Here is a 14,418-nt window from a genome sequence, read left to right as displayed (position 1 = left end):
AGTAGTCCTATGACCATTACTAGGCCTCAGCTTATTCCGGAGCCTGTGGAGCCAGGACTAGAAGGAGACAGCGCATGTATCTGAGAATTAGGGTGAGGATGAATTGCAGTAGCAATGACAAGACTACTCAAGTGTTGTAAAAATGATGGCTGTCTTTAATTAAAAAAAAAAAGTCCAGGATTTTAAAAATGATGTTATTTACATAATAACGGCCGTTGTTATGAAAGACGGCCATCATTTTTACATAGTGTAAACCTTGCCCTAGGCTAGGTTCACAATTGTGCTTTATAAAACGTGTATACATCATCAACCTGAGAAATCGGGGCTGCTGACAGATGTGCACTGACAGGCCGGAATTTATCTCTCTCAATACAGTCTCTTCTGAAGTCTCGGACTCTCTCTCTCACTGGCTTTTATTAGCAGGAATCTTCTGACCATCACTTATCTGGAATAAATCTCTGCTGACACCTTGTGGCCTTTTTTTTATAGATCTTCAAGTTAACCTAAATTACTTCATTAGACCTAAATTTATCTTCAATGATTTGTTGCCACAGGCGTCCATTGATCTACTGTAAAAAAAAAAAAAAAAAGATGTAAATGATAGTCTTGCTGTTGCCGTGCCCCAGTTGGGAGGAAGTCCATGCTCCACATTTTGTTGCACTTCGGGTTATACCAGCTGCTGCTCTAGATTGTTGATGTTCTTCATGTTAATATATCACTTTGCTGTGTGAAGGATCCTGGAGAGTCAAGCCCTCGACCATCTCGTGTCAGGCGATCAGTGTAAATGTGCTTGTTAAAGGTGCTGTGTTAGAGACTGGGAGTTCAAGGGAATCTGTTACTTGGTTTATTCCGCCTTAAATGAGGACAGCATATACTAGTAATATAAATACTGAACAGATCGGTGTATTACTTACAGCATTCTGTTTAGCCGTTCTCCTAATATGCAGGAGAGTAGGATTCTTGCCACACCCCTCCCACGCCCTTCAGCTGCTCATTGACAGTTCACTGCCTATACACAGTGGGCATAGATAACAGCCAATCAGCAGCTGGTGGGTGGAGTTTTCTGCTTCTCATGAATATCCAGGATTACTGGGCTCATGCACATAATGGAGATGACTACTAATTGTCCATGTTATTCAGGAGAATATCTCCGAATCAGCTGCACAGAACAATGTAAGTGATACATCATTCTGTTTAGTTTCCCTGTCACTAGTTTATACTACCCTGAGATAGGACACCATAAACCTGCTGACAGAGTCTCTTTAAGCTGCATTGATCAACCGTTTGGCTGGGCCTAAATAGAGATCAGTTCAAAAGCAGTTGTGTATTTAAAGGGGTATTTCAGTACAAATTTGTTTTCTAAATGTTGTTAGATTTAGTGTAAAAAAGAAAAATGTGATACCTACCTACCCTGTTCCCAAGCACCTCCTATTACACCTTGTTCTGATCCCCTGCTGGTTGTTGCGGAAGAGATGTTGGACAGGACCTCCCTACGTAACCAGAGGCACCCCTTCTCGGCCAATAACTGCAGGTACTGTAGGTCCAGCTGAGACATCTCTTCTTGGGTGCAGGGGGAAGCAACATGCAGTGGTGCAGTCCCGGTCTCTCCACTTTCTGTCGGTGGAAAGCAATGTGGACTATGTGCCCGAGTGTATGGCAGTCAATATGTAATTTCCCAAGCTCACCTAGTTAACCACTCCTGGTTACCTTCACTGACCTGAATAGAAAGGGGTCCCTCACACACCACTCTAGACATCTCCCTAAAACATTTTGATACAGGATCTAATTTCTCCTAAAGTTTTCTATCCCACTATCTCTACTAGTCTATGTTTCTTATCTGAGTGTCATACACTCCTATAAGCCTGTACATGTACACTGAGACAAACAATTGAGTACATGTAGTACTGGTTCTTACTCTTTAGCTATACAGACTTTTGGAAGTCCATAAAAGAAACGTATGATGCACAAATTTCTACTTGGGTTTCAATGCATAGTGAGAAGGCTAGCAACTGAACATGTGTGACCACCAGTGCAGGCTGCAGAAGGTGGACCCAAAAATCAGCAGAACAAGGAACAGCAGAGGGCGCTACCGCTGATATTAGTTTAAAGTGTACCTATCATTTGGAGCAGGCGGCAGGTTACGCCACAAAAATCCTGCAAGCAGGAGATGCATTGTAAGTGTATTCAGCCAGAGGAACTCCGTCTCCTGCGCGCGTCCGAGCAGACAGCCAACTGGCAGGATTTTTATGGCCTATCCTGTAACCTGTTCCAAATAATACCCTTTTATGAGGTCACTTCCATTGATTTCGTTCATGTTTTTATACAAATAATAGTCCAGTCCGGATACTCAGAAATGATCTTTATTCTACCACCATCACCAAGATCCTTGTAGGGCACAGCAGGTGTCACAATGCCTCTTGCAACTTTAAGCTTGAAGATATTTTATCTAGAACCAAATACAAAAAGACCAATGTAAATTCTCTTTCATCCATTTCCTAATCCCTGGTGGTCTGGGTGTAGTGAGGGGTTCATTGGTTAGTTGCTGTTGTGCCTTGAGGAACCGCCCAGTATTCTACATCCCACAATGTTTTCCACTAAAACGCTTTATTAAAAACTTAACAATAGTTAAAGGGGTTATCCAGTGCTGTAAAAACATGCCCTCTTTCTTCCAGAGACAGCACCTCTCTTGTCTGCAGTTTGCGTGGGGTTTTGCATGTCTCAGGTCCGCTCAGCCACTCAGTGAAGGAGGCGGGATCCGTGTCAAGTCCGCTCAGATCCTCCTTCACTGAGTGGCTGAGCGGACCTGAGACGTAGCGTCTCGGGCGGCGTCAGACACCAGGAAGCAGCCGGAAGAAGCGATGCGGGACCCACCGCTGGAACCGGGGAGGTGAGTGGACGTCTTTTTCCTCAGCCACCCCCGCCCCGGTCCCAGCAAAAAAGTGCCCCCCCCCCCCCCCCCCCGCTGGAGTACCTCTTTAAGGAGTCAGATGCTAAAAATTGTTCAAACTGTTTCAATTTTGTTACTGTATTTTTTTTATTTCACTTGTTGTACATTGTTATGGGGCCGGCCATCTTATCTGATCTGTTAATAACAGCATTTAGTGACATGCTTTACAGCAAGACTCATGGACATAGAGTCTACAATAGACAGACTCTGTCCCCTTATCATGAATGGGAAACATTACTGAGCGCTCCTTGTGACCTGTGAAGAGGTCATTCCACAGGGAGCTGCTATTGTCTCCTCCATCTACAGGTGTCACATGATGCTGCAATGCTGTACAGTTTTAGTTCCAGTGGTGAGAACGAAAACTGCAAGATTAGTTTAACATTAAATAAAACATTAATAAAAACATTATTTAAACAATACGTCATTTACTGATGACACATTTAATTGCAAACCACATCTGAACTGGATACAAGAGTGGTGCTGTCATGTTTTTCTAATGCTAGATAACCCCTTTAAATCTTCTGGAAAGCGAAATCTTCTAAGCGAATACAAATTAATAAATGCAGTACTAGATCAATGCAGTATTAGAGCTTTACTACTAATAACCAATAGTTATTAATGTCAACTTTAACCCTCATCTACAGTACATAATAACTGATAACTCCGACTGCTGGGATCCCCACCAATCACGAGAATGGAGGTCAATTGTTACTCAAGGCAATAGAGTGTCAGCATTGTTAGGTTCAGTGCTCAGCAATGTCAATACATCCTGTAGACCAGCGTTTCCCAACCGGGGTGCCGCGGCACACTGGTGTGCCGTGAGAACCCGCCAGCTGTGCCGCGGGATCCCGGTCGGAAATTAGAAACTGTCCCTTTAATATCCCTAGAAGCTGCGGCCGCGCAGCTTCTAGGGATATGCCGATGGATTGATGTTCCGCCCGCTCACACAGTGAGCGGGCGAAACATTCAATCGCGCACAATGTCAGAGCAGGACCTGTCAGCGTCCTGCTCTGACATTGACTCCCATAGGCCGCGGCACTTCATGCCAGCAGCCTATGGGAGGCCGGGACGTGACCTCTCCGGCAGGCGTGATGATGTGACGTCATCACGCCTGCCGGAGGTTCAGTCGCCGCGGCTCACAGGACGGAGCCTGAAGAGGAGGGAGAACACACAGCGCCGATTAGGTGAGTATGATGGTTTGTTGTTTTGTTTTTTTTAAAACTATTGGTGCATATTCTCATACTGCAGGGGGCATTATATGGGGGCATACTGCAGGGGGCATTATATGGGGGGCATACTGCAAGGGGCATTATATGGGGGCATACTGCAGGGGACATTAATATATGGGGGGCATACTGCAGAGGGCATTAATATATGGGGGCATACTGCAGGGGGCATTATATGGGGGCATACTGCAGGGGGCATTATATGGGGGGCATACTGCAAGGGGCATTATATGGGGGCATACTGCAGGGGACATTAATATATGGGGGGCATACTGCAGAGGGCATTATTAATATATGGGGGCATACTGCAGGGGGCATTATATGGGGGGCATACTGCAAGGGGCATTATATGGGGGCATACTGCAGGGGACATTAATATATGGGGGCATACTGCAGGGGGCATTAATATATGGGGGCATACTGCAGGGGGCATTATATGGGGGCATACTGCAGGGGGCATTATATGGGGGCATACTGCAGGGGGCATTAATATATGGGGGCATACTGCAGGGGGCATTATATGGGGGCATACTGCAGGGGGCATTATATGGGGGCATACTGCAGGGGGCATTATATGGGGGCATACTGCAGGGGGCATTATATGGGGCATACTGCAGGGGGCATTAATATATGGGGGCATACTGCAGAGGGCATTATTAATATATGGGGGCATACTGCAGAGGGCATTATTAATATATGGGGGCATACTGCAGGGGGCATTATTATTATATGGGGGCATACTGCAGGGGGCATTATTATTATATGGGGGCATACTGCAGGGGGCATTATTATTATATGGGGCATACTGCAGGGGGCATTATTACTGTATGAGGGCAAAGCAGGGGGCACTTGTACTCTGGCCTCATGGCCATAGTACATCTCATTGTACCCCTTTATACTGCAGTTATATGAGCCACATAATTATCAGCACCATATACTGTGGCTATACAGTGCACATCACCACAGTATATGGTGCTGATAATTATGTGCTCATATACGTGGGACTGTATGTATGAGTTTTCATGGGACTGTTATATATATATATATATATATATATATATATATATATATATATATATATATATATGGGAATAAATGGCACTGTATGTATGAGGTTACATGGGATTGTATATATGAGGGGGTTATCCTTTTTTATTTCACTTTTTTAAAATGAATAATTTATTGAAAGGATCTCTGCCCGGCATATGTCACTCTTGAGGGCTTAAAAAGCAGCTCTTGTGGTGATAAGAAGCTGATTTAAAACCCCCAAGAGTGAACTCCGTGAACTATATGTATAATATGTTCTGTTTTAGTGTCATTTTGTGCCATTTTGGTTGGTGGTGTGCCCCGGGATTTTTTAAGTATAAAAAGTGTGCCGCGGCTCAAAAAAGGTTGAAAATCACTGCTGTAGACAGTAAATGGAGAAATGATCAAGCGTATTCGTTGCTACACCATTGTATATTCTGTTTATAGGGGATATCCTTTAATCTTGGGGAATACCACTGAATTGGCACCACCGCCCAACCAGTTCTTACCTCTAGTCCTCCCAGAATACCACAGGGATAAACATACAGGCTGCAAGGTGTCTAAACTTTAGGAGAGCTATTGGTCTCTCATGGTTGGATTTAGCTGTAATAAATGTGATAGAAAAAAATCAATAGATTACAGAGGACAGATATCTAATCAAAGGCCCAGTGCATCAAGAAGCGAAAAAAATCTCTAAAGGTCCCATGGTGTAAAAGTAACTCCAAGTGGTGGTGCCCTAACAGTACCACCCCCACGGCCCACTTAAAGCGTAAAAACATGATGATTGCCATCTGGATGCCCTGGCGTTCAGGATCAGCTGACAAACAGAGGTCATTATTATTTTTTTCTTAATTCTTGTTATGGCAAAGGGGACACAAAGGGGCTAACTACCGTTAGTGGGCACAAAAGTGGCTAACTACTAGGTGGGGGCACAAAAGAACAAAAATACACTGAAGGGGGTACAAAAGGACTACTGTCAGGACCAGTCGCATCAAACACACAGAGACCGTGAGCGCTAAGCTCAGCCCCGCCCACTCTCCCTGCCTACTTGCCGCTATCTGCCCTAAAATGGCAGCGGGCAACTGGGCAGCGGTCCCTGGCCTGGATATGTGAAACAAAACACAAGACAAACAAACACAATAAGAATAGTCAGCAATCCGGGTCACAGCGATCAGGCAGCAAAAGTACAAAATCAGGATCCAAAGGCGTAGTCAAACAGGCAATAAAGTCAGGGGCAGGCGGCAAGCAAGGGAGGTCAAAGATACAAAGCAGGAGTAAGGAGATACCAGGAAACAGAATCCACAAGCACCGGCCAGGCACAGGCAGAAACAGAGATGAATAGGAGAATAGGAGACCAGGAACCCAGTCCAAAAGGTGATTGGAGGAAGCAGCTGTCAATCACAGAGGCAAAACCAGGTTAACCGTTACCTGATCAGAGGAAACTAGCAAAACAGACACGGGTGGGGCGGGGAAAACAATTAGCAGAACAGAAGACATAAGACAGAGTTCAGACTGGGTACAAACAAAGGCAAACTAAACACAGAATAGGTGAAAAGTCATGGCCAAAAGCGCAGTCTAGGTCGTACCTTACGCACCAAGGACTGCGCCAAAGTAGCATTCATGACGGTACCCCCCCCCCCTTTTAAAATTTAACCTGGGTCACATGGGACTCTAGCTCCACACCTGATTACTTTCATTGGGAGCCTCAAAAATAGCCCCCCCCCCCCGATGTTTTTGTGAATTTGATGTAAATCCCAGAATATTGCATTATGTATTTTCATTAATTGAGGAAAACGAAATGACCGGGTTCGTGCATTGTAAAATGAAAAGAAAAAAAAATGCCATAAACTAGTGATAAAAAGTGGCATTCAACACACTGAAATACGTTATTAGATTTACAAAAAATCATCCTTCCACCTTTGGTAGTTTGTTTTGACGCAGAAAACTCTTACAGACACTTACAGAGGAGAGCCAAGGAGGTCTTTCCACCAACTTCAGAAGAGATCAGAAGGGAGTCTCCCAGAGGTTCGTGAAATTTCATTTCCTTTACTTGTCCATCATCTGGGAAATACCCAACAATTTGTGAGGCAGGAACAGTATATGCAATGATCTCGGGAGATGTTCTGTGAGATGGTCCTTACCTTTGGTATATTGAAGTCGATTATTTCCTATCTTCTTGACTGTACCCGTCCTGCAATGATATCACAATAGATGTAATTTGTTCCATTTAAAATCTTTAGAAACAATTCAAATTATTTCAGTTTCTCGGTAAATTGCATAAAATCTTAATATGAAGGGGTACTCTGGTGTGAGAAAACCTAATATTTATAGCTGCTGTTATATAGAAAATAACATAGAAGCTATTCTTCCCTCACCAAGCTTCCCCAATATCCTCCGTCAGTATCTCTAAGTCCCCCGCTGAAGGATCCCGAGCTCGCTGAACCAATATGCAGCATGGTATCATAAGTTTTCTCATGCCAGAGTGCCCCTTTAACATCTCCTATGGGGTGACTGTATTGGGTACATTTTGTATTATAATTACATATCTTTCCCATATTTAGTAGATCTTCATAATGGACAAGACGTTGGTGGACCACTATAGCTATGATGGTGTCAGGGAGGTGTCCTTTAGAGGCTGCTTTTGAGGCAGCACCCTATTGATATCATAATGGGACCATCTTAGTGGTTTAGAACGTTACTTATTTCCACAAGAGTGGCAACACCATGAGATATGGTGCCACCAACTGGAAACATTTGGTTTCTAGGGCATGGCATAGACATACCTGAAATAAATTGTGACTAAAAGTTTTCAAAAGGCTGGTTTAGCATTGGCTGTGCCATGAGTTGTCCTCTTCTAAATCAAATACATTACTGTTGCAAACCTAGATTGTGTCTCTTACCAGGTGCCCTCTGTGAGTGTCACCTCTCCATTCTTCACAGTAAATCGTATCCAGTGTGGAAACCTCTTATTATTTTCTGTAATATTGGAGGCAACAGCAGTGAGCTTCCATTTACCGGCAATCTGATGGGAAATAAAATGCACCACATAACCTGACCACACAATGGCTTTATTTGGCCATTTCACGACCGTTTGTTTGAATGTCTGTCATTTTGAATTATGGCGTTATTTCTAAACATCTGTTAAATTGAAGTAAAATCTGTTATTTTGGCTGAAAATAGCATTGGTAGTGACTGCACATAGAGATTCAGGCATGCCTTGGACTATATTACATTGCGGTAACATTACCTTCTCCACATCTAGGTCACTGACTTCAGCAGGAATCTCAGAGCAGGAAGTTGCTGAAAAATAAAACAAAGGCAATCTGAGATGTGATAATTCTTTATGTTTTGGACTTAAAGGGAATCTGTCAGCACCTGGGCTCTAGCCAAGGTGGTGACAGTGTGCTTTAGCTGGCAGTCCCCTAGTGAGCATGGTGCCTTTTAGTATTTTGTTCGTGAAGTGGAATATGCACTCCATATGTCTCCAGTCTACTACTTTACTGAAGAGTCAAAGAGGAGTTGTGGCTAAGCATTTGTGCAACACTCTGGCACGCCTTACCACTGCTTTACCTCCCTCTCCTTCAGGAATAAACTCTGCTTCCCAACCTCCTCCTCGCTCAGCTGTAAGCCAGTGTCTCTGATTGCAGATCAGTCTTTTGTTGGAAGATACTGACTGACAGCTAAGCGAGCACATGAAGAAGAGGGAGGAGGAAGGAGAAATGAGGTGTACTAAGGTGCAGCACAAACACTGGGCCTCAACTCCTCTTTGACTCTTCATTACAGTAGGAGGCCTGAAATTGTGCATTTGTCCACTCCAAGGACAAATTACCAAAAGGCACCATGCTCACTAGGGGACTGACAGCTACAGCACACTGTCAGCACCTCTGGTAGGGCCCGGGTGCTGACTGATTCCCTTTAAATGATGGATTGTACATAGCTACATGTGATGGTGCAAAAGTTGGACTTTTTATCTTCCCCACCCCCAGGAGTCTGCCCGGAGTTTGATACTCACCTAAGGATGAGTGAATCAAAATCTTGTTGAAGTCCCGGCAAGTCGAAAAACTTACAAACTGAATCAGTTCGCTGAGAGTAGGCACTTGGTTTTCACGACCTGTAATTGCAGTATATATAGAAATAGGAGATAATAAAGTGAAACATGTCAGTTTATCCCTAGGATGCTTATATGAAAAACTTTTTAGTATTTTTTTCGTCTTGCTTTGGATTTTTACTAATGAGGATTAGATTAAAACCAGAAAGATGTTACCCAGTGTTCCTCCCTGTGCTGGACCCGCCTCTCTAGTAAGATCATACACTGCCTCAGCTTCATGTATCTGGGTTAATATCTTTTGGTGTTTACAACTTACATAGATGTAGGCCGAACCTTTGTTTTTTCTGACTTATTTGGTTTACATGGCTGTTTCCTGGGCCAGTTGAAGGGCTAAGAAGCCTGAAACGTTCGTAACTCTGCAGCGTGGTCTGCACCTCCTGCTATCCTATCCCCGCTACCAATAAATATGGAAAAATATGAGCTCTTTCCCTTCTGATCGGTGAGTGCTGGAAATGTTTTTCTCCTCTCTACATACCATTTTGCCTTCATTATTTATCTAGAACCCTGTTTTTTGGCTACTTTATTTGAGCGGTGATCCTAATTTTTTTAATTACTTACACCATCTCCATTTTTTCAGTATATATCCAGGGCGGTGCAGGTTACCTGTTTCTCCACCCCACTATAACTACTATAATACTGCCTCCTATGTACAAGAATATAACTACTATACTACTGCTCCTATATACAAGAATATACCTACTATAATACTGCTCCCTATATTCAGGAATATAACTACTATAATACTGCTCCTATATACAAGAATATAACTACTATAATACTGCCCCCTATATACAAGAATATAACTACTATAATACTGCTCCTATATACAGGAATATAACTACTATAATACTGCTCATATATACAAGAATATAACTACTATAATTCTGCTCCCTATATTCAGGAATATAACTACTATAATACTGCTCCTATATACAAAAATATCACTACTATAATACTGCCCCCTATATACAAGAATATAACTACTATAATGCGGTTCAGGGAAGAAACAGAGTGCTGCACCTCACACCTATGGCTGATACTAGTGCCGCTAGGCTAAATAAAAAACACATCAGAATTTTGTGTATGAATTGATCAAGCCATACTGCCCCATGTACCTCGTGCCGGTATCTGATACACATGGGTCCTTACACTAAGTCCACACCGTGCCAGTCAGTGGCCACCAACCCCGCAGGCGTGCACAGTCAGGGAACGGGGGCCATGGGACGGCCCTGCGACCCCCATGCCACAGGACCAGACCCAAAAACACCACACCAGAACCCGGCCAGCAACGCCGGCGGAGAAGGTCGCCCCCAAGCAGCACAAGTCTGGATAAGGAATTACACTCACCATAGCTGCAGCAAACAGAATGGGAAAAAACAGGAGGGATTAAAACCATGTGCACTCAGGTGTCTCCTGCTAATTGCGGTCATGTGGGTCTCACCAGGAGGAGTGCAAAAACTACTACTACTATAATAACTACTATAATACTGCTCCTATATACAAAAACATCACTACTATAATACTGCTCCTATACACAATAATATAACTACTATAATACTGCTCCTATATACAGAAATATAACTACTATAATACTGCTCATATATATACAAGAATATAACTACTATAATACTGCTCCTATATACAAGAATATACTACTATAATACTGCTCCTATATACAGGAATATAACTACTATAATACTGCTCATATATATACAAGAATATAACTACTATAATCAAAACTGGGAGAGAAATTCTGAGTTTGCACCAAAGTCCAGTAACTTATTATACATGCCCATGAGCTAGGACGTATACAAGGAGGATGTAAGGCTAACGGTGTGCAGCATAGGGGTGCAGTGCTTAAACAGAGTGTATAGTATTCCAAAAAGGGAGACAAAGAAGCTTGCACTCACCAAAAAACTGCTGCGGTATAGATCCGTTTATTTCATCTTCATAGACGAGAATGGGGAGGGGAAGTGAAGGCAGGGGCGTCCGATGGCTACAGCCGTTTCACGTGACTAATCACGCCTCTTCTGGCCCAGGCCAGAAGAGGCGTGATTAGTCACGTGAAACGGCTGTAGCCATCGGACGCCCCTGCCTTCACTTCCCCTCCCCATTCTCGTCTATGAAGATGAAATAAACGGATCTATACCGCAGCAGTTTTTTGGTGAGTGCAAGCTTCTTTGTCTCCCTTTTTCGAATAACTACTATAATACTGCTCCTATATACAAGAATATAACTACTATAATAACTACTATAATACTGACTGCTAACTGGAGTTAGCGTAGGGACCCGTGTGGACCAGAGGACCTGTGCGGTGGTACACGGGGCAATATGGCTTGATCAATTCATATACAGACACTCTGGTGTTGATTTTTAATATAGGCCTAGCGGCATTAGTATCAGCCATAGATGGGATGTGCAGCCGTTCCATTCTCTCCAATTCGTGTTTTACAGTTCTCCCTCTCTGAACAGCTAGCACTCCTTTATAAGACCCACATGACCAAAATTAGCAGGATATGTCTGTGCTCACATGTCTGGACCCTATGTCTTCCCCATTCTGTGAGAGCAGCAATGGTAAGTGTAATACCATATCCATACTTGTGTCGTTTGGGGGCAGCCTTCCCCACCGGTGGTGCTGGCCGGGTTTTGGTGGGGCTTTTTGGGTCTGGTCCTGTGACATTGGGGTTGCAGGGCCATTCCATGGCCTCCCTTCCCTGCACGTGCACGCTTTGCGGGGTTGGCAGTCGCTGACCGACACGGTGTGGAGTTAGCGTAGGGACCCGTGTGGACCAGAGGACCTGCACGGTGGTACACGGGGCAATATGGCTTGATCAATTCATATACAGACACTCTGGTGTTGATTTTTAATATAGGCCTAGCGGCATTAGTATCAGCCATAGATGGGATGTGCAGCCGTTCCATTTTCTCCAGTTCGTGCATAACTACTATAATACTGCTGCTATATACAGGAATATAACTACTATAATACTGCTCCTATATACAAGAATATAACTACTATAATACTGCTCCTATATACAGGAATATAACTGCTATAATGCGGTTCAGGGTAAAAAAGAGCGCTGCACCCCACACCTATGGCTGATACTAGTGCCCCTAGGCTAAATAAAAAACACATCAGAATTTTGGGTATAAATTGATCAAGCCATACTGCCCCATGTACCTCGTGCCGGTATCTGATACACATGGGTCCCTACACTAAGTCCACACCGTGCCAGTCAGTGGCCACCAACCCCGCAGGCACGCACAGTCAGGGAACGGGGGCCATGGGACGGCCCTGCGACCCCCATGCCACAGGACCAGACCCAAAAACACCACACCAGAACCCGGCCAGCACCGCCGGCGGAGAAGGTCGCCCCCAAACAGCACAAGTCTGGATGAGGTATTACACTCACCATAGCTGATGCAGACAGAATGGGAAAAAACAGGAGGGATTAAAACCATGTGCACTCAGGTGTCTCCTGCTAATCGCGGTCATGTGGGTCTCACCAGGAGGAGTGCAAAACATGGAGAGAAGAGAGAAACAAAATGCGGTTTAGGGAAGAAAAAGAGTGCTGCACCTCACACCTATGGCTGATACTAGTGCCCCTAGGCTAAATAAAAATCACATCAGAATTTTGTGTATAAATTGATCAAGCCATACCCGCCTTCCCCGCCGGTGGTGCTGGCTGGGTTTTGGTGGGGCTTTTTGGGTCTGGTCCTGTGACATTGGGGTTGCAGGGCCGTTCCATGGCCTCCCTCCCCTGCACGTGCACGCTTTGCGGGGTTGGCGGTAGCTGACCGACACAGTGTGGAGTTAGTGTAGGGACCCGTGTGGACCAGAGGACCTGCGCGGTGGTACACGGGGCAATATGGCTTGATCAATTCATATACAGACACTCTGGTGTTGATTTTTAATATAGGCCTAGCGGCATTAGTATCAGCCATAGATGGGATGTGCAGCGGTTCCATTCTCTCCAGTTTGTGTATAACTACTATAATACTGCTCCTATATACAAGAATATAACTACTATAATACTGACTGCTCCTATATACAAGAATATAACTACTATAATACTGCTCCTATATACAGGAATATAACTACTATAATACAGTAGACTGGTTACATACAGTATAGAAGGTGTCTTTTCTCATTAGAGATAATGTTGCAGTTGGGGCTCACTGTGTGGACGGTGGTTTCATTCTGCCGGAAATCTATGGAGAGAGAAGGCATAACAGGTGAGATGAATGGTGTTACATATCCTACCTGGGGGACTGTACACACAAACTCTAATATAATTATTAGTGAAGTCTGAAAAATATCCATAAATTGTGAATATACATCAATGTTTCTATTCATCAGACTGACAATATGGCGTCACGTCAGGTCCCACAGGACTCCTGGGACTCCTTGGTTGTCACATAGCACTTACCACTGATCATGTAAATGCTCTGGGAAACTTTGTAGAGGGGGCTCAGGAAACCCTGAACTTCCCCGTTTCCCATCACAAAAGGAAGTGTAGGCTGCAAAGGGGGGAGTGCTGCCTAATCCTGCCATAGAGTTGATCACTAATGCTGTAGGACAGAGATGAGCGACCTTTGGCTCTCCTGCTGTTGCTTAAAGCTTAACTGTCATTTCAGGATAATTTTTCTGAAAACAAATATCTATAGTACAAGCGATTTTAAGAAACTCTGTAATAGGTTTTGTTTATCAAAAGAGTTTCCTTCTGTGGTCAAAAAACTGTTTTCCTAGCTCCCCCCTCACTTCAGAAGAAGCAGGATTTCTGTGTGGCTGGGAGATTGCTTTTTGAGTACAGAAAGAGACTTTTTTGCCTAATAAAACCTATTATAGAGTTTCTTAAAATCGTTTATACTACTGATTTCTGCGCAAAAAAAATAAATAAAACAAATAAATGACAGTTACACTTTAACTGCAAATCCTATCATGCCTGAACAATCAAAGCTAAAATTAGGCTGTCCTGGCATGATAAGCAGTGACATAGCTACCTTTGAGGCAGACCATGCAACCGCTATGGGGCCCGCGTGGCAGGGGGGCCTGGGCCTCTTTTGCAAAACACATGAATATAATACCCTCATATATACCCCTCTTATAT

The 14,418-nt window shown here is 43.9% G+C and overlaps 1 protein-coding gene across 1 annotated transcript in view; it reads right to left on the bottom strand.

Moving 5' to 3' along the window:
• Positions 1–2,344: 2,344 nt before the first annotated feature.
• LOC138766336 (uncharacterized) overlaps positions 2,345–14,418 on the bottom strand; it is a 34,544-nt gene continuing 22,470 nt past the window's right edge. The window contains exons 15-22 of the mRNA XM_069943874.1: positions 13,436–13,519; positions 9,212–9,310; positions 8,447–8,499; positions 8,100–8,221; positions 7,341–7,390; positions 7,162–7,260; positions 5,709–5,802; positions 2,345–2,446 (exon numbers count right to left, since the gene is read on the bottom strand). Coding sequence (XP_069799975.1) covers positions 5,711–5,802; positions 7,162–7,260; positions 7,341–7,390; positions 8,100–8,221; positions 8,447–8,499; positions 9,212–9,310; positions 13,436–13,519 — 599 coding nt within the window. The 3' untranslated portion in view covers positions 2,345–2,446; positions 5,709–5,710. The remainder of the gene's footprint in view (positions 2,447–5,708; positions 5,803–7,161; positions 7,261–7,340; positions 7,391–8,099; positions 8,222–8,446; positions 8,500–9,211; positions 9,311–13,435; positions 13,520–14,418) is intronic.

Source organism: Dendropsophus ebraccatus, chromosome 10 (assembly GCF_027789765.1).
Source record: "Dendropsophus ebraccatus isolate aDenEbr1 chromosome 10, aDenEbr1.pat, whole genome shotgun sequence".
Lineage (NCBI taxonomy): Eukaryota > Metazoa > Chordata > Amphibia > Anura > Hylidae > Dendropsophus > Dendropsophus ebraccatus.
Note: the sequence above shows the minus strand (reverse complement) of the source record. Positions and strands in the feature narration are given on the sequence as shown.